Source organism: Phacochoerus africanus, chromosome 15, assembly GCF_016906955.1.
Source record: "Phacochoerus africanus isolate WHEZ1 chromosome 15, ROS_Pafr_v1, whole genome shotgun sequence".
In the NCBI taxonomy this organism is placed as follows: domain Eukaryota; kingdom Metazoa; phylum Chordata; class Mammalia; order Artiodactyla; family Suidae; genus Phacochoerus; species Phacochoerus africanus.
The window spans coordinates 11,393,164-11,419,761 of NC_062558.1; the positions used below are offsets into that span (position 1 = coordinate 11,393,164).

General features: G+C 52.9%; 2 protein-coding genes across 3 annotated transcripts in view; both read left to right on the top strand.

The window, feature by feature from the left end:
- Positions 1-4,619, top strand: part of EPHX2 (epoxide hydrolase 2) — a 75,245-nt gene extending 70,626 nt beyond the window's left edge. The window contains exons 16-19 of the mRNA XM_047760738.1: positions 437-506; positions 2,560-2,640; positions 3,948-4,006; positions 4,147-4,619. Of these exons, the coding sequence (XP_047616694.1) occupies positions 437-506; positions 2,560-2,640; positions 3,948-4,006; positions 4,147-4,225 (289 nt within the window). The 3' untranslated portion in view covers positions 4,226-4,619. The remainder of the gene's footprint in view (positions 1-436; positions 507-2,559; positions 2,641-3,947; positions 4,007-4,146) is intronic.
- Positions 4,620-10,730: 6,111 nt separating this feature from the next.
- LOC125116585 (L-gulonolactone oxidase) overlaps positions 10,731-26,598 on the top strand; it is a 32,759-nt gene continuing 16,891 nt past the window's right edge. For both annotated transcript variants that reach the window (XM_047761945.1, XM_047761946.1), the window contains exons 1-6: positions 10,731-11,053; positions 11,986-12,087; positions 16,874-16,999; positions 18,238-18,332; positions 20,333-20,423; positions 22,836-23,021. In XM_047761945.1, the coding sequence (XP_047617901.1) occupies positions 11,051-11,053; positions 11,986-12,087; positions 16,874-16,999; positions 18,238-18,332; positions 20,333-20,423; positions 22,836-23,021 (603 nt within the window). In that variant the 5' untranslated portion in view covers positions 10,731-11,050. The remainder of the gene's footprint in view (positions 11,054-11,985; positions 12,088-16,873; positions 17,000-18,237; positions 18,333-20,332; positions 20,424-22,835; positions 23,022-26,598) is intronic.

Sequence of the window (26,598 nt, forward strand, 5' to 3'; positions counted from 1 at the left end):
ACGTGTCCAGGAGGAGTCACCTTATGTCACATCCCGATGACCCAGCAGGGAGAAGCATGGGAGTCCCTGTGTCCCTTGTCTGTGGGTTCCCAGGGGCAGGGGAGTGGCCCTGGATAGCGAGAGCGCTGAGCCCCAGACAGCCCCGGGAGGAAGTGGAGAGCCCTGGAGGGCAGCTGCTGTGTGTTCCCTGATGCCCACTTCAGAGGCTGGCAGCCCTGAGCCCGCCCCGTGCCTGCACCAGGCTGGTTCCATAGAGCCTGGTGAGCAGGTGGGCAGTCACAAGACGTGGATCCCGGGCTCTGTTCTCTTCCCCCTGCAGGAACCTCTGCTCCCCCTGGGAAGACAGGCTCTGTGCAGAGCTTTTTGCTGGCAGCTCTGCAGCATAAGCATCTACTAAAAGCTTTTTTCTTTTTGTTCCCTGATCTGCCCCTCCCAGGGGGCCTCTAAACTGGTACCGGAACATGGAAAGGAACTGGCAGTGGGGTTGCAAAGGCTCAGGAAGGAAGGTGAGTTCGTGCTGCTCCCCTCCCCCACGCGCCACCCTCGGGGCATCCATGGGCCCAGCTGATCTCCCGCTGGGTCCGCGATGGCGGTAGACAGGCCAGCCTGCTGCTTCTGGCAGTGCCTCACTGCCGTGCCTCTTTTGCTGATGCCGCTCTTGGGATGGCAGAGGGTTGCTTTGGGGGCGGAACAGGGTCTACCGGGTGACCACAGCATCGATCTGGAAGGCCCAGATCAGGGCCTCCCCGGCCCAGGGCTCAGGTGGCCCAGGTTGGCTCCCAGAGGGAAGAAAACTGAAGCCCCTACTTCACAGGAGGATCGTTACTGCTCTCGCACGGGGCTTTAGCCTCTGGCTGCATCACCCTGACTGAGTCAGTCCACGTCTCAGTTTCCTCATTGGTCAAGTGGAAGGCGGGGTTCCATCTCTGAGTCTGCAGAGGGAGTAAGTGGAGTCCTCACTTGCCAAGCTTTTGGTTCCCCAAGCCTCAGTCATGCCCAGTGCGCCACAAGCATGCTCTTAGACACACACGCACACACACAGCCCGCGGGGTCACAGCTCAGTTCCTCCACAGGAGAAGAGCCCTGTCTTTTCCTCCTGTGTGTCTCCTCTCCTTTCACACTAAACACTTTCTTTCTGACCCTTCTTGTCACCAAATGTGAAGGATTTTCCAACCACCAAGCGATTCTCAGCAACGCTGTCCTGCAATTCAACTCAATGCTGACACTGTCTGCCTGCTGACCGTGTCAGGTCCCGCCCGTTAAGGGCTCCCTCTTTTAAGGCTGCTTCTGCTTCAGATGCCAACCCCAAGGCCAGGTTGTTACCTCTGCTTCCAGTGGGTTGACTGTAAATCCCAGGTCCCCGCACCCCTGTTCCTTGGGGGTCTATTAACCTGCTAGCGCAGCTCACAGAACTCAGAGGAACACGTTTACAAGTTTATTAAAGGATTTGATAAAGGACACAGATGAACCACCTGATGAAGAGTCACCGGGTGAGGCCTGGAGGCGGGGGGTCCCCAGCACAGGAGCGTCAGTCCCCTAGACTCATGGTGTGTGACCCCCCACCCATTGGGTGGATGAGTTCACCCTGGACGCCCTCCGAACTCCATGCTACTGAGATTGTGCGGATTTTTATGGAGACTTCCTCATGTAGGCGCTGTCAGTTATTAACTCCATTTCCGGTCCCCTTCCAGACTTGGGGGACAGGTGGCCACACATCCCCAGCTGCTAGTCAGGGCTTTGTCTTTCAGGTGACCAGCCCCCGCCCAGGAGCCCCCCACAGTCACCTCATTAGAACCAGAGATGCTTCTAGAGCTCTTTCTCACCTAGGAATTTAGGATTTCGGGAGCTCTGTGCCAGGAACCAGGAATGGAGACCAAGATACACATTTTTTTAATCTCTCACACCATCATTTTATTATTATTTTTTAATCAGCATTTTCTCCTTCTTTTATTGAAGTATAGTTGCTGCACAATATTATTATGGAAGTTAGAGGTGTACATATAGTGATTCCAATTTTTACAGATTATACTCCATTTATGGTTATTATAATATATCGACTCTCTTCCCCATGCTATACAGTATATCCTTGTAGCTTATCTTATGCCTAATTTTGTGTACTTCTTAATCAGGCCATCATTTTGGATCTTCAGGCACAGTGATGCTCCCTTCATGCAAATCATAACAGAAACAGAGCCAGACCCCAGCGGTGTAGTGGAGAAAGCTGGAGTTCCCATTGTGGCTCAGCAGGTTAAGAACCCAGCTAGTGTCTGTGAGGATGCGGGTTCGATCCCTGGCCTCCCTCAGTGGGTTAAGGATCTGGCATTGCTGTGAGCTGCAGTGAACGTTGCAGACATTGCTCGGATCCCGTGTTGTTGTGGCCGTGGTGTAGGACGGTGGCTACAGCTCTGATTGGACTCCTAGCCTGGGAACTTCCAAATGCCACAGCTGTGTCCCTAAAAAATAAATTTTTTTAAAAAATAGTGGAGGAAGCCACAGGGCATGAAAATAAAGGGCCCAAGTATGGAGGCTTCACTCCTGCTTCCCGTTATCCGTCCCCAGATCCTGATTCCAGCCCTGATGGTCACTGCTGAGAATGACCTGGTGCTTCTTCCCAAGATGTCCAAGCATATGGAGAACTGGGTAAGGGGACAGCCCTGCTCAGGGTCATGGAAGCTTCTCGGAGGAAGGCACAAGTGTCCCGGTGGATGCAGAGTGCAGTGTTTGGTGGGACCACTTGCTTAACGAGAGCTTCTTCAGCAGCATCACTGTTACCTTTGGGGAGGAGCCGTTAAGACCCAATGCTTTCTCCCTCACCCACCACCTCACACTGATGCAGTCTCTCATCCACTCACCCACCCTTTCCTTTCATGGGCATTTCTGGTGTACTCAGATGAGCTGGGACGGTGCTAGAGGCCAGGGAGGTGAGGATGAACAGAGTACAGACCCCAGCCCGCAGGAGCTCACCATCCAGCAGTGAACCCCAGACGCAGGAGGGGTGTGAGGCCCAGAGCACAGCCAGGAACGAGGGCTTCACAGGGGCGCTGGCCACTGCCCCTGGCCTTAAGGAACACCTAAGGCTTGACTGGCAGAGAAAGAATGGGAGAGGAGACAGGTGTTGAGTGGTAAGGTTGGAGAGCAGGCTTAGAGGATGGCAGGAGCATGATGAGCCCGCAGGGCCAGGCTGAGCTGTATGGACCCGAGGGCATTGGGGATCCATGAAGGGCATCGATGGGTATCCATCCTGTGGGTCAGAAGCTTACTCTTCGGAGAGCCAAGAGGTTGGGAGGATTTGGGAGGCCTGTGTGGGGTCCCCATGACTGCTCCTTTATCCTGGCTGGATGCTGAGAGGTCCGACTGCATTTGGCCCTGGCTTGGTTAGCATCACCCAGCCTGGTGGAGAGAGTGTGTTTCAAGGGATGTTGCCAAGGACACGCTTTGTGGGCTGTGGAGCCAACCAAGGGAGGGCTGTGACCCACTCTGGGGATTCCGATTCCGAAAGGGAAGCCACGCAGCCCTGCGTGCAGACCACTGCAGAGGAGGGGGGATAGGCAACCTGGGAAGGGGGCGCAGTCATGGCTACAGGGCGAGAGCCAGGCTTGACCCAGCATTTTTCAGGCAGAATGGGCCAAGCCCTGATGGTCTGTTGTGATGAGGATTGGTGATGAGTAGGAGTTAGCCTGAATTTGAGTCTAGCTCAGACACCCACTGTGTGGCCTTGGACCAATTACCTAACCTCTCTGAGCCTTCCTGTTTCCCGCGGGATCAGTCAAGGATAAATAAGGCAGTGTGCACGAGGCAAGGACAAATAAGGAACACTTAGCACATAGTAGGAGCTCAACCAGTGGTCATGACCTTCCTAGGTAATGCTGGGTTTTCAGGGGGTGGCCTGTGGGGAGCAGAAAACTTGCCTTCTGCCACTTACTTTGCTGGGTGGGGTTTTCTTCCAGATCCCCCACCTGAAAAGGGGACACATTAAGGATTGCGGACACTGGACACAAATAGACAAGTAAGGAGCTGGGGGGTCCTCGGGTGGGGATGTCAGGACTCCCCGTTCACCTCTAGTAAAAGCCACTTGCTTCGTCACCTCTGCCGTCGTGTGAGTGAGGCATGTGGTCCAGCCAGACTCACCTTCTGTTCCCTTTCCAGGCCCGCTGAGCTGAATCGGATCCTCATTGAGTGGCTGGAGACTGATGCCAGGAACCCACTGGTGGATTCAAAGCTTTAGGGTGTGACGTGGGTCTGTCGCCAGCAGGCGCTCCAACCTCTTCATCTCCTGGGGCACTGCTGTGGTACCCACATGTAGCCTTACCTGTCCCAGAACCAGCAGCACTGCTCTGAAGCGGTCTGCAGCAAAGAATGATTTTCCTTAAATGAAATGAGTCAGATTTGACAGAATTTGAGATACAGAAACAATCACATGTGATTCATTCTCTGGGTATAAACGCATCACTTTATCTCTAAGGATGGCTAATGTTCTGCGGGGGATGGAACGGGGGTGGCCAAGGGTGAGTTCTCTTTGACTAATCAATTCATCATTTTGATGAGGCAAAAGCAGCAGTTTAGAATCATTTCAGCAGATCTGGGAAGTCTTTTATTCAGTAAAGCAAAGACAACTGCCACACTGGTGTTTGTGTTCTTGGGAGAAAGGTAGAGTAATTGTTGTAAGAAAACAACACATTTGGATGACCCCATTTCCCTCTGCTCTTGAGTCGGCAAGGCTCTACAGGATCTGGAACAGCACTGGCCGGTGGAACCTTCCGACCTGATAGAAATGGTCCGCTCTGTGCCTTTGGATAGAGTGGCCACTAACCACGTGTGGCCATGCTCCCTGTCTCCCTGCGCCCCTAGCGTGATGTGCTCACAGATGTGTGTGCACCTCCCTCGCTGCACTTTCAGCAGGGGAAGCTTGTGGACGAGGTGGTCTCTGAGCTGGAGTCTGAATTTTGGTGAATATCCGTTAACCAGGCAACAAAGAGTATGTGGGTCCAGGTGTGTGCAGAACACAAGGGGCAACTTAGGAGTGTTAGCAGCTATCATTCTTAAGTACCCCCATGTGCCTGGAGTCCTGCACAGACCATCTTGTATCCTTCTCATTTTATAGATGGGTAACCTGAGGTGTGGATCGCTTGGCTAGCACAGGGGCTGAGCCCAGATTCCAACGTGGCCGTCTGGTTCTGCAGGCCGAGCTTTTTCTACCAAAAGCTCTTCTTTCTAAATTTGGAATCATACTACCCAGATCAAACTCCTGCTCAACCACTTAATACAGCGGGACTTCAAGAAAGCCTTTCCTGTGCCTCAGTTTCCTCTCTTATTAAAAAAAAATGGGGGAGAGTTCCCACTGTGTTGCTGCAGGTTAAGGATCTGGCATTGTAGGTTGGTAACTGCAGCTCAGATTCGGTCCCTGGCCTGGGAACTTCCATATGCCGTGGTCGCAACCATAAACACATAGGGGGACATGAAGCACCAAATGCACAGGTGGTTGTATTAAATGAGTGGCGACACAGAGAGCTCTAGAACAATGCCTGGCAGAGACGAAGTGCCACCAAAGTATTAGGCTTAAGATTACAGTTTATCCAGGATGAGCCCCCCCCCCCTTCCTTTTGGATCTGAGAATGAAAGGGCTCATTTAAAAAGCAAATGTAGGGTTCTCATCGTGGTGCAGCGAAAACAAATCCGACTAGGAACCATGAGGTTGCAGGTTCGATCCCTGGCCTCGCTCAGTGGGTTAAGGATCTGGCGTTGCCTTGAGCTGTGGTGTAGGTCACAGACATAGCTCAGATCTGGCGTGGCTGTGGCTGTGGTGTAGACCGGTGGCTACAGCTCTGATTCAACTCCTAGCCTGGGAACCTCCATATACTGCGGTTGTGGCCCTAAAAGGACAAAAGACAAAAAATAATGATAGTAATAAATTTTAAAAATAAATAAAATAAAAATAAGCACATGTGTGCCAAAGGGGGAATGAAGACATAAGCCAGATAATATTTTACTGAGCATATCCAGGCTTATTTGTATAGGAGTGGCTGGAGGAAAGGAAAGAAAGACCTCAGACCATCTTTCATAAGAATAAAAACACAAGTAGGCAAACCTACTTGGCCATCTCGATTTCCAGCATTCTATCCAGTCATCTCGGTAAATCATTCAAAATGTTCAGAAATTCCGCTCTTTCGGCAAATAAGGGCTGGATGAATCGAGTGCCTAGCATTGCAACAAAAATATCACCAGTTATACAAGATCGAGGGTCATAAAAAGTGCTCTGCTGGAAAGGTCTTTAGGTCATTCCCCAAAATACCTTTCAGGTGCCCCTTTATGTACAACTTGTTTGAAGTATGTTCAAATTGATTTGATTTTAAAATGTTATTTTTATTGCATGGCTGCAAAGGGCATCAATGACAAGTGTATCTGCCTCTGTGGAGGGAAAGAGCTTTTTAAAAGAGTCGTGGCAGGGAGTTCCTGTTGTGGCTCAGCTATTAACGAACCTGACTAGCATCCATGAGGACACGGGTTCGATCCCTGGCCTTGCTCAGTGGGTTAAGGATCTGGCGTTGCCATGAGCTGTGGTGTAGGTCGCAGATGTAGCTGGGGTCCCACATTGCTGTGGCTCTGGCGGAGGCTGGCTGATACAGTTCCAAATAGAACCTCTAGCCTGGGAACCTCCATATGCCTCGGGTTTGGCCTTAAAAAGACAAAAAAGACAAAGAAGGGTCATGACAGGAGTTCTTGTTGTGACTCAGGAGGTTAAGAGCCTGACTAGTATACCTGAGGAGGGGGTTTCGATCCCTGGCCTTGCTCAGTGGGTTAAGGATCTGGCGTTGCCATGAGCTGTGGTGTAGGTCACAGATGCAGCTGAGATCCCACATTGCTGTGGCTGTGGTGTAGGTCAGCAGCTGCAGCTCTGATTTGACCCCTAGCCTGGGAACCTCCATGTACTGCAGGTGCTGCTCTGAAAAAAAAAGAGAGAGACATGGCAGACCCTGTGTTCTTTCTCACACCCCCATGCCAGGGGGTTCCTGGAGCTCTCCCAAGGCACTGAGATCACCCACAAGCTCTGTCCTCTTTCAGCGGCTGTCAACTAGCAGTGTCCGAGGTTTCCAAGAGAAACGTCTTCTAAAAGCGAGTCTTTTGGAGCATGTGACAAAAAGCTATTTCTGTCTGTCTTAGGGTGTAATGAACCCCTGGTTTTAGGCCTAGAAGTGGCTCTAAGTCCCGCTTGTTCGCACTGGCGTTACCATGAGCACAAATTAAAAGCAAACAGTGGTTAAACTATGTAGGTCAGAAGCTCACATGTTTTTGCAACGAGAGTTGGGTGGCAAATATCACGCCTCGCTGTTCAAAGAAATCCATTTGGGCACAAATGATAAAATGCTGTCTCAGCCATTGTAGGAGTTTTTTCTGGGAAAAATTCCCAATTTAAATTATTCTAAGTAGTCAAGGGAAGGACAGTAGTTTCTTTTGAACCCACAAGGTCTCTATTGCTTCGAGCTTCTCATGCAAAAGTAACACATTCTGGAGAGGCTTGCTCTGAGGCTCTGTGGCCCTCAAGATTCATCCATGTTGTATCCTAATGTCAGAATTTCCTTCCTTTTTAAGGCTGAATTATATTCAATTGTATGTGTATTCTACATCTTGTTTATTCAATCCAATATATATTCTGGATATTAATTCCTTATAATGATAGATTATTTGCAAATATTCTCTCCCATTCTGCAGATTGTAAGCTCACTTTACTAAAGTTTTTTTTTCTTTTTTTTTATTATTATGGCCACACCTGCAGCATATGGAAGGTCCCAGGCTAGGGGTCGAATTGGAGCTGCATCTGTAGCAAGGTGGGATTCAAACTGCATCTGTGACCTACACCACAGCTCACAGCAATGCTGGATCCTTAACCCACTGAGTGAGGCCAGGGATTGAACCTGAATCCTCATGGATACTAGTCAGGTTCTTAACCCACTGAGCAACCCCTGGAATTCCATTGTTTTTTTGTTTTGTTTTGTTTTGTTTTTGTCTTTTTGCCTTTTTCTGGGGCCGTTCCCGCGGCATATGGAGGTTCCCAGGCTAGGGGTCCAATCGGAGCTGTAGCCGCCAGCCTATACCACAGCCACAGCAATGCAGGATCCGAGCTGTGTCTGCGGCCTACACCACAGCTCAAGGCAACGCCGGATCCTTAACCCACTGATCGAGGCCAGGGATCGAACCCACAACTTCATGGTTCCTAGTTGGATTTGTTAACCACTGAGCCATGACGGGAACTGCTCTTTATGCCTTTTTACAGAGAATAAGCTGGCCAAATAGGACAAAGGAAGGAATATCTGTGGATCAGAAGTTATTAAACACTCTTCCAAAGGCTCACAGTGTTTCAAATAAATGTGGGAAGTTTCCACGTACGTGTTGTATTTTAAGGTCATATTTTCATTGACTAACATACAAGAAAGGAAAAGAGTAAAGAAATAAATAAACAAGCTCTAGTGACCACTAAGATAGTGGCATTATTCTCCCTGCGACAAACATTTGAGAAAGTAAAGACTCAGCAAGTATGGAACAAGCTGAGTCCTTCAGATGAGAAGAAATGAGCAATAAACCATCGACCTCAACTCGGAGGTGAAAGGGTAGCACTGCAGATTGAATTAACTGATACACCCCGTTTTTGCTGATCCTTATATTTTCTTTCCATGTCATTTTATTTTTTTCCATAAAGGCAGTTTATAAAATTGATGCCCTAGGCTTGGGGCTGAGGGAGGAAGCGCACCTTGCAAGGACAATAGCACAGGGTGAGGAAAAAGAGCCTGGAGCGGGACTCCAGGCCCCTGGCGATCTCCGCAGAGGAGGAAAGGGAGACCCGGGCAGTTCTGGGGCCCAGCCCAGGCCCTCCCACACCCGCAGCAGCCAGCTTCCGGAACAGCCTGCCTCCAAAAGCGTTCACCCAAAGGGTGAAGTGGCATTTTGTGAGGGGGCGCAGAACACACTTTGCCAGAAGTTGTGGAGACAGGGCTTGAGGGCGAGTGGGAATGTTTATTTGGGGTGCCATCAGGCTGTCCCCTCCCCTCCTTGCCGTGGGCTTCTTTGCCCTCCTGGCTTGATGCTCAGCACACCCTGCCTGGTGACCCCAGCACCTGGATCCCCTTCCAGGACCCCCTGGAAAAGGACAGTAACCCAGCTGACAGGTGCTTTCTCCCCTAGGCCTCCTCACTGAGACCAAGCCCTCCCTCTCAGGTGGGGGTCTGGGGAGAGGGGCCCCTAGCTCTCCTCCCTCCAGTGATGGAGCTGGCAGCCTAGAGCATATCAGCCCTGACTTCCATCAAGGACCACCCAAGGGAAACAGCACAGGGGCTAGAGGCCTGGCTCTTGTCCCTCACAAAGGCCTCGGTGGAGACCCCAGCACGGGGGCTTGCAGGCAACATGCTTAGGTGGCCACAGCAAGGAACCACAGACCAAGTGGGTCCAACATAGGCATTTATTGTCTCATAGCTCCAGAGGCTGGAAGTCCAAGACCAAGCTCTGGGCGGGGTTGGTTTTCCCTGGGGCGTCTCTCCTGGGCTTGTAGTCAGTCGTCTTCTTCTGTCCTCACATGGCCTGGCCTCTAGTGTCTGTGCCCTAATCGCTTATCTCGACGCCGTGACATTGGATCAGGACCCATCCTAATGACCTCATGTTAACTCCATGACTTCTAAACACCCTATCTCCAAATGTAGTCACATTCCCAGGTCCTGGGGGTTAAGGCTTCAACCTAGAAACGTGGGGGTGGGGGAGGGGCACAGGCAAAACTCAGCCCATAACACTGCTTCCAGCACTTCTCTGTGGCCCTGAGCTCTGCAGATTCCTCACTTGTCCTTGGCCCCTGGGACTTGTCTTTCTGCTATCGAACTGATCTCAGTGATTATAAACAACAGCATCTCTACTAGCTGGGATTTCCCTGTGGGAAGCACGTGGCTGCCACACCCACCTCAGCTCCACTTCCCCAGCCGCTGGTGGAAATCTTGGTCTGGGGGACACAGTTGTGACTCTGATACCTACCCCCTGTTTCCAGGACTCCTGTGTGTATCTGACTCCAAGCTTGGCTGCTCCAATCCGGCCTTGCCTCCAAAACCCCATGCTTTCCACTAGAGCCCAGCTCTTGGCTGGGAGAGATCTGATAAGCCAAGACACTCCGTGATTCATTAAACTGTTTGTTGCACAAACGTGCCTTGGAGGCTGGAGCCGGGCCAGGCACGGAGCCAAGGGGCGGCGATGTGGACAGGAACATCCCGAGCAACCTGTTTCCACAAGCCTGAAGCTGGGGGCTGGTGCAAGAGCCGGATACCATTTCAAGCTCTGATCGCATCCTAGTGCTTCCCAGACCTCTGCGCTAACCTTTGTATCCACTCAGCGTATTAGGCAAAAAGGCCCCCACTTTACTGAAGAGAAGACAGGTTCACAGAGGTTAACCAGCAAAGCATGGAAGAGGAACCCTGGTCTGCCTTCCCCAAAGCCCGAGGAAGGGAAGACCTCAGCTAGACGTCTGCCTGGGCTGAGTGTCACCTGTCCCCCTTACTGCTACAGACACCAGCATCCCATTCTGTCTCCCTGTAGTGGTGGGTGGTCTGGTCTATTCATCCCCAGCTCTGACAAATGAAGTGACAAATGAACAAATAAACCGCCTCCCCAACCCGTGGTATTAAGGATCCAGTTTCCAGGCCGGGGGTGAGGGGGGTGGATGGTGGGGTGGGGGGAGTCTTTCAGCTCTAGAATGCCCAGACTTGGGATCAGAGGTAAACAGCTTGCAAGAAGAAGGCAGATGCCCTGGAAACTCTGCCTTTCCACCTTGCTGCCTGAGGGGCCCCGGGGCAGGGGGCAGGCCTGAGCCGCTGTTTGTCTGGGTGGAGCCTGTGGTCACACTGTTTATCCACCTTGGCTGGGGCTCCAAGCCCCTCTGTGTGCAGCAGCGGCGGAGCCAGGCCTGAGTTTCTGCAGTCTCTGTCACCGTGCTGCTGGTCCCAGCCCCTCTGTGCCCTGCTGCCCAGTGCTCTGTTCCTGGAGGAAGCCAGTCAGCCAAGGCCACTGACCCACCGCTGGAGCCATGGTAGGACCACATGGCATGGCCGGTCAGCCCAGCTGGTCTGCGTCCAGGCTGCGCCCATGAACCTGGCCTAGGAGGGCAAAATCAGGGCAGATGTGGGGCCAAGGGGAGGCTAGGGGAAGCTCCTGAATTGCAGTCAAGGCTCTAGGGAGGCACTGGGGTATGGGGAAGGGGTGGAGAGGAAAGCCTGAGTTGGACTCCAGTGTCTTTACTTGGTTGCTGTGTGAGTTTGGGGAAGTTATTCCACCTCTCTGGGCCTTGGTTTCTGTTCCTGAAAATGAGAGGAATATTACCCATTTCATCGTGTTTATCGTGAGGCCTAAATAAGATATGACATATGGAGGATCCCAGAACAGTGCCCAGCATACAATATGGACCTCACAAATGGGAGTCTTTTCCCCAAGGCCACTTGGGGTGGCCTCGAGGTCAGGAAAGGCTGCCATGGAGTCTCCCAGACATGCTCTTTCCTGGGGGAGAAGGCTGGCAGAGAAGGTTGGAGTTCCGTTCCTTCTCAGGCCACCAGCCCCACTCATGCAGCCCCTTCCCCAGTCAGCCTTCTGGGCCCAGTGCACCTTCTACCAGGGCCCTCGGAGAAGGGGCAGGACCCCCAGTCCTGCTTTCTTGGGCTGCACCCCTCATCTTTCCTAGCCCCCTTCTCCTAAGAGTGGTGGGGTTTTCTGCGTAATCTGTGCCCCTCACTGGGGGACCCAGAGGGAGGGTAGCGGGAAGTCTTCCAGGCATGGATGCCTGGCCTTAGAGCTTCCAGTGCGTGTTTAACCTTCCCAGTGACCCTGAGGGGCGAGGAGAGCAGAGCGGAAGCCTGGCTCAGTGCCACAGCCCCAGCTTCCCGTCTCTAGAATGGAGGGACAGTGGGTGGGGGTCAGGGCAGCCCAGGGCCACATGTGGGCAGTGATCTGGATTTTGTCCTATTCCAGGTCCACGGGCACAAAGGGGTCAAGTTCCAAAACTGGGCAAAGACCTATGGCTGCTGCCCTGAGATGTACTATCAGCCCACATCTGTGGAGGAGATCAGAGAGGTGAGTGTGCATCCCAGCTCGGGCTCAGAGCCCGGCCGCTGGACCGCTGGCTCCATCCTGTCCCTGTGGACCAGGCTGCCTCAGAGACGAGGAAGGTGGATTTCCTGGCTAAGACCCAGAACTGCTGGCCAGGCGATAGCTCCGTGAGGTTGCCTCCAGCTGGAGGTCTCTTCTGTGAGCAGCAGATTCACATGCGGCTTCTTTCAAAGACATCACAGGAGTTCCTGTTGTGGTTCAGGAGGTTTAGAACCCGACTAGTATCCATGAGGATGCAGGTTTGATCCCTGGCTTCGTTCAGTGGGTTGAAGATCTGGTGTTACCGTGAGCTGTGGTATAGATCACAGATGTGGCTCCGATCCCGCATTGCTGTGGCTGTGGTATAGGCTGGCAGCTGCGGCTCTGATTCGACCCCTAGCCTGGGGACTTCCATATGCCACAGATGCAGCCCTAAAAAGACAAAAAAAAAAAAAAAAACCCCACAAATTTATATGCTGAAAATGCTTTCTTTTTTTTTTCTTTTTCTTTTTTTCTTTTTTTTCTTTTTGTCTTTTGTCTTTTTAGGGCCACACCATTGGCATATGGAGGTTCCCAGGCTTTGGGTCCAATCGGAGCTGCTGCTGTCGGCCTACACCAGAGTCACAGCAATGCAGGATCCGAGCTGCAGCTGCAACCTATACCACAGCTTACGGCAACGCCAGATCTTTAACCCACTGAGCGAGGCCACGGATTGAACCCACAACCTGATGGTTCCTAGTCGGATTCGTTTCTGCTGCGCCATGACAGGAACTCCCTATGTGCTCAAAATGTTTTCAATGTTTGTTTGTCTCCAGACTGTTCTATCGTAGTCTTCCCTGTCTTTGTACCAAACACTTGGTTACTCAAACTAGAAGCCCAGAAGCAGGTCAGTGTCCCTTCTTTTTAAAAATTTATTTTTATTTTTACAGCTGCACCTGTGGCATATGGAAGTTCCCAGGCTAGGGGTCGAATTGGATCTGCAGCTGCTAGCCTACACCACAGCCAGGGATCGAACTCAAATCCTCATGGACACTATGTCAAGTTCTTAACCTGCTGAGCCACAACAGGAACTCCCCAGTGTCCCTTCTTTATTTGCCTTGTCAACTAAAAAAAAAAGTATAACCTGAAAGTTGAGAGTTCAGTTTTATTTGGGGTGAAATTAGGACTTAAGCCCGGGAGACAGCACCTCAGGTAGCCCCGCAAAACTGCTCCAAGGAGGCGAGGGGGGAAGCTGGGATATATGAGTTTTTGCAACAAAGGGGAAGCTAGTAGGAAAACAAAAGATTTACAGAAAACCCGTTTCTTTGGGAAGAGGTGAAGGCCTGGGCTTAGAGGAATCACTCCTTTGCTGTGCGTTTCCCGAGTTCCCTCAGGGCTCATGCGCCCACCCTTGGGAGTGGCCATTCTCCCCAGTTGACCAGGACCTCTTTTGTTTCGCCCACTAAAGACAGCCCAGGAGGCAGTGTTTCAGAGCTATCTCTGAACTACTGTCCCAAAGAAGAAAGAGGCAGTGTCAGGATTACGTCCTAAAGGCAAAGGGGGAGGCGCCCGCAGCCAGGCCCACCTCTTACAGAGGTTTGCTGCTGGTCTGGCAAAGGTTCCTGACAGTCGCAGACATTTGTCATCGTTGGTGGGCTTTCGTGTTTTTCTAGATACGAGGCGATGCAAGATTTGGGCTCATAAAATAGTCTCCTAAAACATCTATCTGAAGACCTGTTCTTCCAGTTTCCCCAGAGCACGGAGTGTCTCACTCCTGGTCTCCACGCTGAGCTCTGCTCAGGGGGCGCTGTGGGTCAGCAGCTGCCGCGGCTCGTGTTTTACTCCATGTAGAGGCTGATGGCAAGTGCCAAACTTAAGCTCACAGCCCCTATCTGAATTCAAGTCCTGTCTCGGAAGTTTCTAGAGCCCACGTCCTTCTCTCCTGCACCATCATCACTCTCTGAGCCCAGGCCACCATCTCTTCCTCACCTTTCCTGGCCTGTGGCGACCTCACCCCTGATATCCGGGCTTCAATTCCTTCCTCCCTCGAATAGTCTTCCACAGTCAGTAAAAGTACTTTTCTTAAAATGTAAGGTGAATTGGGTTACTTCCTTGCCCTTCAGAGGCTTTCATTGTCTGTGGAACAAAACCCCAACTCCCGACTCCAAGGCTGGGCATCCTCTGGGTGTCTCTCTGGCCTCCCTAAGGTCCCTTTGCCCCTGGCTCACTACCTCCCAGACATGTGGTTCTTCCAGGACAAACCAAGTTTATCCTACCTCTGTGCCTTAGCACTTGCTGTTCCCCCTGCCTGAGATGCCTGTCCCTGCATTTTTCACAGGACCAACTCCTTTTCATTCTTTAGGTCTCGTGGTAAATCTCCTCAGAGGCTTCCCAGACCACCTCATCTGAGTATGTCCCCGTCTTCTCTGATTGGGGTCCTCGTTATTTCTTTTTCTTCTTCTTTTGGTTGCACCTGAGGCATGCTGAAGTTTCCCAGGCCAGGCAAAATAAGCCCCAGCAGGGACAACCCACCAGATCCTTAACCCCCTGAACCACCAGGGAACTCCGCTTCTTTCTTTCTTTCATTGCATATCCAATACCTGCAGTTCTTTTGTTGGCATGAGCATTTTCACACTTTTATCCCTCTTCTTCATAAGGACATAGACCATATTTGTCCCATTTTCCATTTTATCCTCAGCATCCAGCCCTCTGCCTGGCACATGGGAAGCAAGCACTTAAGGAATATTTGTTGAATGAATGAGTGAGTGAAAGAATGAATGAATACATTAGCCCCAACCTCTGCCTTTATTTATTTTTTATTTATTTATTTTTTGGTCTTTTTGCCTTTCTAGGGCCACTCCCGTGGCATATGGAAGTTCCCAGGCTAGGGGTCAAATCAGAGCTGTAGCCACTGGCCTATGCCAGAGCCACAGCAACGTGGGATCCGAGCCGCATCTGCCACCTACACCACAGCTCATGGCAACACCTGATCCTTAACCCGCTGAGCAAGGCCAGGGATCAAACCCAAAACCTCATGGTTCCTAGTTGGATTCATTAACCAATGCGCCACGATGGGAACTCCCCAACCTCTGCCTTTAAAAGGCTTCCCCTAAGACAGGCTGCACACAGCTAACCCCAGAGCACAGAGAACAGAAACAACCCCTCTGCCTGTATGCGCATGGCTTAAGTCTGCGCACATGATGGGAGGCAGTACTCGGAGGAGAGCAGTGGGAAAGACATGGTCACAACTAAGTGATCAGCACCACCTGCTTCATGGTCATGTTCCCACCATCCCCATGCATACCTATACATATGAGGTGGTGATTATCAGCCCCATTTTACAGATGGGCAAATTGAGGCTCAGAGAGACTTTGTAGTTTTCCCATATGAGTAAGGGTCAGATCTGGGATTCAAACCAGGATTCAAAGCCACCAACCTCTCCTTCAGGAAATTGGTCACTGAGCTGTGCACTGGAGGATGAACAGGAACTCACCAGGGAGCTGGGGAAGGGCGGTGTGAGCGAGGGGAAATGCAGGGGATGCCTGGAGAGTCCTGGCTGCTGAGGATGCTTGGGTAGGGGAGGAAGGCGGGAGGCAGAATGGCTTTGAATGGATCTGAGAGCCTTGAGTGCCAAGGCGACAGGCTCCATTCTGAGCTGAGAGCAGAGGTGGCTGCTGTTGATGTGCAGGCCTGCAGGACCATGAATGACAAACACTGGGGGCAGGTGCAGGCCCATCTTTCCCCAGAGGGCTGGTAGGGCTGGAGGAAAATAAAAATAGCTGTGTGGGGAGTTCCCATTGTGGCTCTGTGGTTAACGAATCCGACTAGGAACCATGAGGTTGTGGGTTCGATCCCTGGCCTCACTCAGTGGGTTAAGGATCTGGCATTGCCGTGAGCTGTGGTGTGGGTCGCAGACATGGCTCAGATCCCGAGTTGCTGTGGCTCTGGCGTAGGCCGGTGGCTACAGCTCCGATTGGACCCCTAGCCTGAGGACCTCCATATGCCGCGGGAGCGGCCCAAGAAACAGCAAAAAGACAAAAAAAACCCCAAAAAAACCCAAAACGGCTGTGTGGTCAAGTGGCCTGAGGAAGGTGGTGCTAAACAGACGTCTTCATTGTAGACCCTGTAGCCTTAAACATGCCTCACACATGGGTTGCAGGTGGGGGAGACAAGTGCTGTGGAGTATTTCTCAGTCTTCCTTGACCATGGAACCCCTGGAGGTCTAAATCATGTGACGGGTCGTCCCCTCCACGAGGGAGGGTGTTTGGGCAGAGACATGAGAGAGACAGAGAGAGAGGGGGTTCACTTAAGTGACACCCTGCATTCATTTCCTTTTTCATTCAAGACCACCCCCGCCAGGTCTGGGGTGGACACAGGGTTACAGAGTCCAATCAAGCCAGGGTTCCTTCCTTCTCTGGTCCCCCAACCCCACCCTTCATTCCAGCCCGGGAGCCAGCAGAGGCCCCCGTGGGGCAGCATGAGGAGCCAGGGCCTTCTTCTTAAGGTGGCGGGTGCCCTGGAAAAAGTCCTGCCCTGGAGAGGAATGTGATCAGGTGTGGTGGCTGCTCTGGGGAGCATTGGGGAGCCCCACTTTACGTTGTTTCCTTGCTTCCCCACCCCCACCCCCCACCCATGCTTCCTGGCCTTTCTCTCTGGCTCCTTCCTGGGGTGGCCTGCGCTTCGGCTCCCAGGCAGGCAGAGCCTCAGAGGCCGGGGAGGGCAGAGCCGGGAGGCCGGGCTGCCCCACACAGAGACGCCCGGGCCAGGGCTGACGCAGGTGTTGCCTCGGCAGGTGCTGGCGCTGGCCAGGCAGCAGAACAAGCGGGTGAAGGTGGTGGGCGGTGGCCACTCGCCCTCGGACATCGCCTGCACCGACGGCTTCATGATCCACATGGGCAAGATGAACCGCGTCCTCAAGGTACCCGGAGCCCTCGTCTCCCCACCTCTGTTGGCCCCAAGCCCCACAGCCGCCCCCTCCATCCCAGACTCTGGGAGAGAACTCCTTAGTCTTTTTCCTCAGGCCTGATCCCCTCCTCGCCCCTGAGTCCTCAGGTGACACCCCAACTCCTGGTTGGCCCATGATCCCCCTCCAGGGCGGCCCTCGCTAGGCTTGCTCGGGCCGCTTGTCTGGCCTGTGCGCCCCCTTGTGGCCACAGAGAGGATGTTCGCCTTCCCCTCTCCATTTCTTTAGAACAAGGGCAGTTGGGCGCCCCCAAAGGTGGATTCACAATGACACATCCAGAAGGATTAGCACTTAACGTGTTTTACAAATGAGGCAACAAGATCAGAGAGGGGGAGTGACTTGCTTAAGGTCACACAGCTTATCACAGCTCAGGAATCTGACAGGAACTCTGTGCTGGGGTCTGTCAGTGGAATTCAACCAGCATCCAGTGAGGGCCCCAGGAAATGAGGGCCAGACAGGTGTGCCATGTGTTAGGAGAGCACCTGTCCTCACCTGACAGGACCAGCTTCCCTGAGCTATTATTTTTGCCAAGTACCCTCTCCTCCACCCAGCCCTGCTAGCAGAAGTCTTGGGTTTCTTTCCACTGTTTATTTCCTAATTTGCTCAGGTTGAGTCTCCACCCCGTAGACAATGTTCCGGTCGAGACATCAATCACGGCAGTAATTAACTCTGATCGCTAATTACTGAGGACTGGGCTCCAGCAATTGACTTTGCTGGGCTCTGGGCTCAGGGTCAGGACAACGAGTGCGTGCTTTGGATTCTCATCTCTGTTCTGCTGCCGATATCTGTGTGACCTTGAGCAAGTGACTTGAAGTCCCTGAAATTCAGTTTCCTCCCTGTGAAAAGGAGAGAGACTGCCCCTCCCTCCCAGTGGGGCTGTGGGAAGCCCAGGACACCATTTTCCCACGTGGCTTAGGAGACTTGAGCGCTAGTTCCAGCCCTGCCGTGAATTTGGGCAAATCCTCTCTTCCCTGCTCCTTATTTCCTCCCCCTGGAAAAGAAGGGTTGCACAGATTCCCAAAGCCCTGGCACTCTAGGGTCCTGCCCACACCCCCCTTGGCTGCCTGCAGTGGGAGGGGGCTTGGGCTGACTGCAGGCTGGGCCAGACTTGCTCACATTCACATGAAGCATGGCTGTGGGGTGAAGGCTGCATGACCGCCTAGCTCATCCCAGCCCGTGCTGGTCTCTTGCAGGTGGACATGGAGAAGAAGCAGGTGACGGTGGAGGCCGGCATCCTCCTGGCTGACCTGCACCCACAGCTGGACAAACACGGCCTGGCCTTGTCCAAGTAAGAGCCACTCCCTCTCCCCCTTCCCTGGATGGACCACTCCCTCCCTGGCCTTGGCTAACACTTAGAACAAGATGATATGGACCCTAATAAAGGGATATGCAAAATAAGCACTCAGAGGAACAGAGGAGCATGCTGGTTGAGACCCAGCGCTTCCTGATATACCTATGTGTGGCTGCACTTGTTTCTCCATCCAAACATGGTATCAGTGAGTGCTCAAGCTTAATATCAGGGGGTTTCCATTGAAATAGGAGTCAAATATAACCAAAGGAGTGAATGACTAATGGTGGAATTTCAACCATTAGAAACAAGTGGCAGAAGTATTTTGGCTATGGAGGTAGCAATCTCTTCATGGTGGAATATTGCCACAATAGAAGCCAGTGGCTTGTCTTTGAGTGTGGGTGATCCATTTGCACAGGTTTCTTATTGCAGGCCCCGAGATATCACGCATACCTTTTCACTCTGAAAACCATTCTGTTTCTGCCTCTCCAAGGGTCTTGGCAACTCAGACATTTATGGAGTGTCTATCATATGCATGCTTTGTTCAGGCCCAGAAGAAGCCAGGATGAATAAAACCCAGACCCACAAGGAGCTCCCAGCAAGGGGGCAGATGACCCTACAAAGTGACAGGCGTGACGCAGAGCTAGAGGCTCAATGTCAGAGAAGTGTTCAGGGTGGGGGTGGGGGCTTGTGGGGCTCAGATTCAGTTTTGGCAGGAGAGAATGTGTGATGGGAATTAGGGAAGGCTCCCTGCAGGAGGGGCCTCTGGGTTAAACCCCCAAAGAGGCCTAGGTGTGGACCAGAAAAAAAGAGAGGAGGAGAGGGATTCAGACAGAGGGAGCAGCATGAGCAAAAGCCCCAGGGAGAGAAAGCGTGTGGGACATGCAGGGCCACATGCAGATAGCAGGACGCAGTCTGTGACCCATGACTACAGCCCTGTCTGTTCATCACAGGCTTGCTACTGGGCCCTGCAGCATCTCTGTGCCCTGTTCCTGATGCCTCTCTGACATCCCTGGGGACCCAGTCCTCCTCAAGGAGCTGCCGGCACAGGGCTCAGCTGCCACTCAAAACGTTTGGCTGTCCCGCCCTATGTATCCTGGGGCCACCTGGCTCCCCAGCTCCAAGGATGCTGCGGGGACCTTGGGAATGCCTGTAGCTGGGGGCTGGGGGCTGGGCGGCCGGGGTGGTGCACAGAGCTGTGGCAGGCTGCCCTGCTGAGGGCTTGACTGCCCTCTCTCAGCAAGAAGTGAAACCCCCATTTACAGATGAAAAAAGTGGGGGCTGAAAGGTCTGGAGAAGTAAGACTTTTTTAAACTCCTGACGCATTCATTTTCCTGCACCTTGAGATCTGGGCACATCTTTCTAATTCCTGCCCTCAGAGCCCACACCAGTGGAGGGGTCCTACTCCCCTTTCAGAATCTGGCCCCTTGTGCGCACAGAATCTTCTTCTTCTTCTTCCCCGGGCCCTGGGATGCTGGGCTGAGGGATGCAGGCTTTATCCCGGAGCCCCTGGGAACTCCGAAGTAGTTTTCCCTGAGGGTGACACAGTCTCCTGTTCTGGATGCCCCTGGGACCGTGTGGGTGGGATTCTGACACGGTCTTGCGGGGGCGGGGCGGGGGGAGCTCTGCAGGCTTAGATAGGCTGAGTCTGGGGAAGTCTTAGCGGGGGGCATTTTGACCTCTGGTTATTGGAGAAGATATTGTTGGCGGATGGAGGGCGGCGGAGGGATATTGTAGGCTGCAGAAAGCCAACAAGCAGGAGGGCCTCCCCTCAAGGCGGAGCCGCTCCCACCAGCCCCGCTGACAGGCCCCCCAGATGAGGAAACTGGCTCAGGGACTGGGGCTGGCCAATCAGACAGTCACTGTCAATCAGGGGTGAGAGTCCCAGGCAGGAGATAAATCAACTACTCTGTTCTGAGGGGTGTCACACTACAACCGAGGCTGGGCATTGTCCCCAAAAGCCTAACGTGTCCCCTGTCCCTCCCCCTCCCCACGCCCAGCCTGGGAGCTGTGTCTGATGTGACTGCAGGTGGCGTCATCGGGTCCGGGACGCACAACACAGGGATCAAGCACGGCATCCTGGCCACGCAGGTGAGTCCACCTGCTTCGGCCCTCCTCACCATGGCTCCTGGACAAGCAGCTGCTCCATTGACTGTGTCTGCACAGTTCTGCGGAACCTTCAAACGCAACGCATCCAGGTCTCCCTCCGCCAGAGACTCAGAACACAGTCTCACCTTAAAACTCATCTTCCCCCACAGACACAGGTGACAAAGTTGCCCTTGTGCACGTTAAGGCACCCTTGCCTCTCAGGAGCCTCCTGGCCACCCTGTGGAAAAGGGCAAGCAGAGCAGCCCCACTGAAAGTTCTGAGCCAGGAGCCAGGCATGGCAATGGGCCTTTCCAGGTTAGCAAGTGGAGGGGAGCCAGAAAGGAGCCCAGCACCTGCGGGCCTGGGATCCACACCAGACCTTCATCAAAAAGCATTTCTTGGAGTTCCCATTGTGGCTCAGCTGTTAACGAACCCAACTAGCATCCATGAGGATGTGGGTTCAATCCCTGGTCTCAATCATTGGGTTAAGGATCTGGTGTTGCTGTGGCTGTGGTGTAGGCCAGAAGTTGCAGCTCCAACTCAACCCCTAGCCTGGGAACCTCCATATGCAGTGGGCGTGGCCCTAAAAAGACAAAAAAAAAAAAAAGAAAACCAAAAAAACCAAAAAGCATATCTTAAACTTCTCAGGACCCCAGTTTGGGGGTGCAGGGTTAGGACTCAGACCTAGGCCCCAAACCTGGCTCCAGCATGCACTGGGTATGTGCACATGGGCAAGTTATTTAATTCGGACACCCCTATTTTTAGCTGTGCCCTGGGAGAATACTCCTTGACCCAGAAGGGGTCAACATGACCTCAGCTGTTAAATGCTAGGGATGGGGGAAGGGGAGTGGGGGTAGTTCCCATTGTGGCTCAGAGGTAATAAACCCGACTAGTATCCATGAGGATTCAGGTTCAATCCCTGCCCTCACTCAGTGGGTTAAGGATCCAGCATTGCTGTGGGCTGTGGCGTAGGTCGCAGACGTGGCTCGGATCCCACATTGCTGTGGCTGTGGTGTAGGCCAGAAGTTGCAGTTCCAATTCAACCCCTAGCCTGGGAACCTCCATATGCTGTGGGTGTGGCCCTAAAAATACAAAAAAACAAAAACAAAATGCACATGAGACTTACTGGCCACTTGGCTTAGGAAGCCCAGCTGAATAGGACTGGCCCCCATAGAAGTGAGAGGGCTTGCTCCTCCCTTGAATTCTGCCCCTTCTAATGGTGGCAGGGACCAAGATGAGGGGACAGGCGTCTTCAGTGTCCATGTAGCCAGGCACTTAGCTGGGTGCTCAACACACTCTCTCCGAGATCGTTATGATCCTCTTTTCATAGATGAGGAAACAGAGAGGGTGGATAACACGCCCCAGGTCACACAGCTGGTGAATCATTGCCCACCTTTATTGTTGCCGGACCCTGCTGGAGCGTTTCACTGCCCGCAATCATGCTCGGCCCTGGATCTCAGATGAAGTCTGGTTTTTATAGAAATCATTCTGATGCCCTCACTCCCACAGAGGGCCACCGTGCCCCATTTCTGCCAGTTCCTCCTCTCTGGTCTTGGTCCCAGTTAATCAGAATTAGTTCAGCTTTCTCTGTTCTCTCACCCTGAGCCCCTAGCGCCAGTGGCACCTGTCAAAAGCAATTTCCATCCAAATTAGCAGGTAGGAGAGGGTGGAGAAGTACAGAAAGCGGTGGTGAAAGGATTCCTCTGGAAATGGGGGCAAAACGCAAAGATACTGAAGATCCTGACCTGTCTCTACCTGGGCACCCTGCTCCTTGCAGAGACCAGAGGTTTCTGGGTGGGTGTGGCCAAGTAGAAGGGTGGGTCCCCGAACGAGAAGATGGACTCAGCTTGGCTGAGATGGTGCCCAGCAGGGCAGCAGGCAGAGAGCCCACAGGGGACCCTGGTCTCTGGGCTGCATGTTGAGACAGCAGGGCTGGCTCTCCCCCAGATGCACAGGCATCCTCTCTTTGCCTTCACAAGGCCCCCCCACCCAGGGCCTCATGGCTCTTTGCGCAGCCTGTCTCATCTTAGACTTCTTCCAGGCAGAGGATAAGTTCACTGCCCCTTGACGCTGAAAGCCGCAGAATGAGCAAGGCAGTGGCGAGAGGACCAGCCCCTGGGGTCCCCTGGAACCGCATGTGACGGAGGGGCCCCTCCTTGCTGATGGCTGATGCCACAGGACACAGTCTTCCCTTCCCCATTTCCCCTTTCTCCCTCCCCCAAGACTGAGGGTCCCTCAGGCTGCGCCTGGAGATCCAGCTGGGAAGGTCCCCTTCGGCCAGATGATGGTGGGCTTCCTGAAACAAGTGATAGCTGGCCTTACCTCCAAGGACAAACAGGGAGGTGAGGGCCTCACCCAAAGGCTATGGGAAGTGCCAGCTGGGGTTCTGAAGTGTGGCTCTTCTCCCGCTGCCAGGTGGTGGAGCTGACCCTGCTGACGCCCGATGGGACTGTGCTTGTGTGCTCTGAGTCCAGCAACGCAGAGGTGTTCCAGGCGGCACGGGTACACCTGGGCTGCCTGGGGGTCATCCTCACTGTAACCCTGCAGTGTGTGCCCCAGTTCCACTTGCAGGAGACGACCTTCCCCTCAACCTTGAAAGAGGTACTGTCTTTGGTGTGCCACCCTCCGCCTCGGAAAATAAGTGGAGGACATATAACAAGTGTCTTGCTCCCCCGAGAGCACCCTGGAGCTCTGCAGGCGCCGTGAATGGGGGAGTGGGCTAGCCTCCTCAGCCTTGCCTTGGCCCTATGAGATTGGCAGTATCCCTTTGTGAGCAGGTCACGGAAGCTCAGAGGAACTAAGATGATGCAGGGAAGAAAGGATGGTTTTTGATGGACAGTAGTGGTTTTTAAATGAATGAGAACCTATGTGGATTAGTTGTAGCTGGATGGATGGATGGATGAGTGAATAAATGGATGGATGTTAGACAACAGACAGATGGATGGATGGGTGAGTAGATGAATGGATGGATGAGATGGATGGATGGATGACTGAGTGAATGAGTGGATGGGTAATAGATGGACAAACAAATGGTTGGATGACCAGATGGATGGAGGGATGGATGACTGAGTGGATAAATGGATGGATGATTGACAATAGACAGATGGATGGATGACTAGATGGATAGTGATGGATGGATGGATGAGATGGATGACTGGATGGATGGATGAATGGGTAGCATGCAATAGGCCTGAAATGAAATGCCCGGCAGGCATGCATCTATTCATGGGAATTCTAAGCTGTAGGACTCAAATCTATGGTTACAATTCCATGGCATTCAAGTTCTTGCATTGTACCCTCACCATTCAATGGGACAAGGCCCTCTGCACAGAAGGAGTTGACAGTGGTGTGAGCGCTACTGGCCCATATGGTTTTGGTGGGGTTGGGGATCAAATTGACCTGGCCTTGAATGCTGGCAGTACCACTTCCAAGCTGTGACCTTGAGTCAGTTATTTAAACTTGCTGAGCCTCAGTTCCCTCATCTAAAAACAGAGAGAATCATGTATACCTTAAAGTAATGAATCTGAGAATTAAATGAGGTGACACCTATAAGGTGCCTAGTTCAGTATTAAAAATACCCCCTGTGGTACCCAGTCAGTGGTAAATAGAAAACATGGTTATTTAGATTCTGGTCTAAAATCCTTACCATTGGAGTTTCTAATGCATTAAACCTCAAGGCAAAGGACTTCAATCCAGAAGGCCCTTGACTCAGAGGCATGGTGTTTGGTGGCAATCTGTCCCCAGAACTCCTAGTTTCTAGCTGAGAAAGCGATTCCCAGATGCTCTAGTGGATGCAGCCTGCATCCCTCGAGTATCAATGCTGAGCCTGAATGGCAAATGAGCTGCCTGGGCAATGACACAGGGAGCCCATGAGGATGGGACTGGTCCACATGACTCTGCCTGGAGCCATCCTGGACTCTGAACTCTTTGGAGCCACCCCAGACCTACCTCAACCAGCCACAACCCCCAGACCCGTGTTAAGGGACTGACTGAGGCCTCTTGTTCATGCCAAACAGGACCTATCTTCAAATATAGTCCAATTCTGAGGATGAGGATAAATTTTGGGTGGACCCAATTCAGCCCCGAGCAGAGGTCCTCAGCCCCCTAGGTGACTGACCATGGGAATGGATGAGTTCACCCAGGGAGAGGGTTTGGGTGAGGAGGCCGTAGTGCTTCGCGTCCAGGACAGAGCAGTCGACAGAGTCCACCGCCACGGGGAAGCAGGGACCACCACCAGGGTCTGGTCCTCAGGGGCCCTTGCTGACCTCGGTGAGGATGCTCTCAGTTGAGCGGTGGGCAGGTTAAGGAGGCATCGCAGACAAAGAAGAGAAAGGGGCAGCAGAGACCACCTGCGGCCTGAAAGGGGCTGTCACCTGCTCAGTTGTTGAATCTATTTTCCTGCCTCTCACTGAGGGCAGAACTTGTTCACTCTGAAGCTGGATTCTTTGTCCCAGAGACAAAGAGATTGCTTCTTTTTGGCCAGGAGGATCAGCTCCCAGGTTCCTCATCAGGCATCAGGGCAGAGCGGATAAACAGTGTCCTGACTCCTGGCCCACCTCTTTTTGCTCCTCCTTTAACCTGGCAGAGATCGACTAAGATTGACCACAGCCAAGGCCTGGTTCTCGTAGAGTCTTAGCTCAGGCTGTGCACCCCCACCCCCACCCCCCAGACACACACACACACACACACACACACACACACACACAATATTACACAGGAGTAAATGCTCAACAAGTATATCAAAAGGGCTCTGGGGAGGCAGGCAGGGCCCCTGAGCCTGACTGTGCAGCTCACTCTGTGACCTTGACCAAGTCCTTCAAAGTTTTCGAGCCCTGGTTTCTTTGTCTTTGAAAAGTGGATCAGATGAGATAAATCTCAGGGTCTTTTTCAGCTCTGATGTTCCATAAACCAGTGCAGCGCTTCACACCAAACAGTGCCCCCGCTTCGTCCCCCGCCCTGGAGATAGAGGGTCCTCCCTTCCATTATTCTTTCTTTCCCCTGGAGCATCTGGTGACGTTTTGGGGCCTTATTCTCAAGGAGGGACATGACCCCTGGTGGAAAGGCCCATCTTGGTTCCCCATGACCTCAGCCCATCTTGTGAGGGCTCGTGGGGCCCACTCCTGCTGCTCCCACTCTTCTGCAAGTCAGCATGTTCCCTGTGGGTGCTCTCCCTCCCCTGAGGCAGCAGCTGCTCCACCCCGCACTGCAGGCCCAGCATCATCTCTGCGCCCAGGCCTCTCATCAGCATCCATCACGCCCGCGGGCAGCCTTCCCAGCTCCAGTCAAGGCCACAGCTTGGGACTGCGCAGAGGGTGGGTGGCATTTGCAGCCCTATGATTTACTCCGAGGGAGGCATGTGCAATCAATGGCCCCACATTCAATTCACTTTTGCTGTCTCCACTCAGACCAGCCTTTAATGGGCCGTCCAAGGGGAAGGGAGAGCTTGGGAGGAAGTCAGCTGGAGATGGGAAGCTGAGACACAGGCTGCTCCCCTCGGAGGAAACAAGACCATAGAGGAAGGAAAGGGGACCAAATCAGAAAACCGTCCTTAGGGCAGCTCCTCCTCGCTCTTGCCCAGGATGTTTTCCCACTCATCCTAAAGGAAAAGCAATGGGACCCCACTTCCCTGCGTGGGGCACACGCCGGTTCCTGAGAACGAAGGAAGACAGTGAACCTTCCTGGATTCATACACTGACACTGGCTCTGGGTTTCTTGACATTCAAGAGTCTAGGAAACTGTCCCATGTCCCCTGGGCTGCAAATCACGCTGCCCTAAATGTCTGCTTTTTGTCTTTTTCTAGAGCTGCACCCAGGGCATATGGAGGTTCCCAGGCTAGGGGTCTAATTGGAGCTGTAGCTGCCAGCCACAGCCACAGCCACAGCCACACAGGATCTGAGCCGAGTCTGCAACCTATACCATAGCTCCTTAACCCACTGAGCGAGGCCAGGGATCAAACCTGCAACCTCATGATTCCTAGTTGGATTCGTTAACCACTGAGCCATGATGGGAACGCCGATGTTTGCTTTTACATATGGGCTAATCCGAGATGCACGCAGCTCCCAACATCAGGTCCCCTCTAGATGAGGGTGGGCTGGTCCTGAGCCACAGGAGGAGCATTTGAGGACTGGAAGCCAGGACAAAGGAGTATGCTAACCTTCTTGCGTGTAAAGTTGGGATT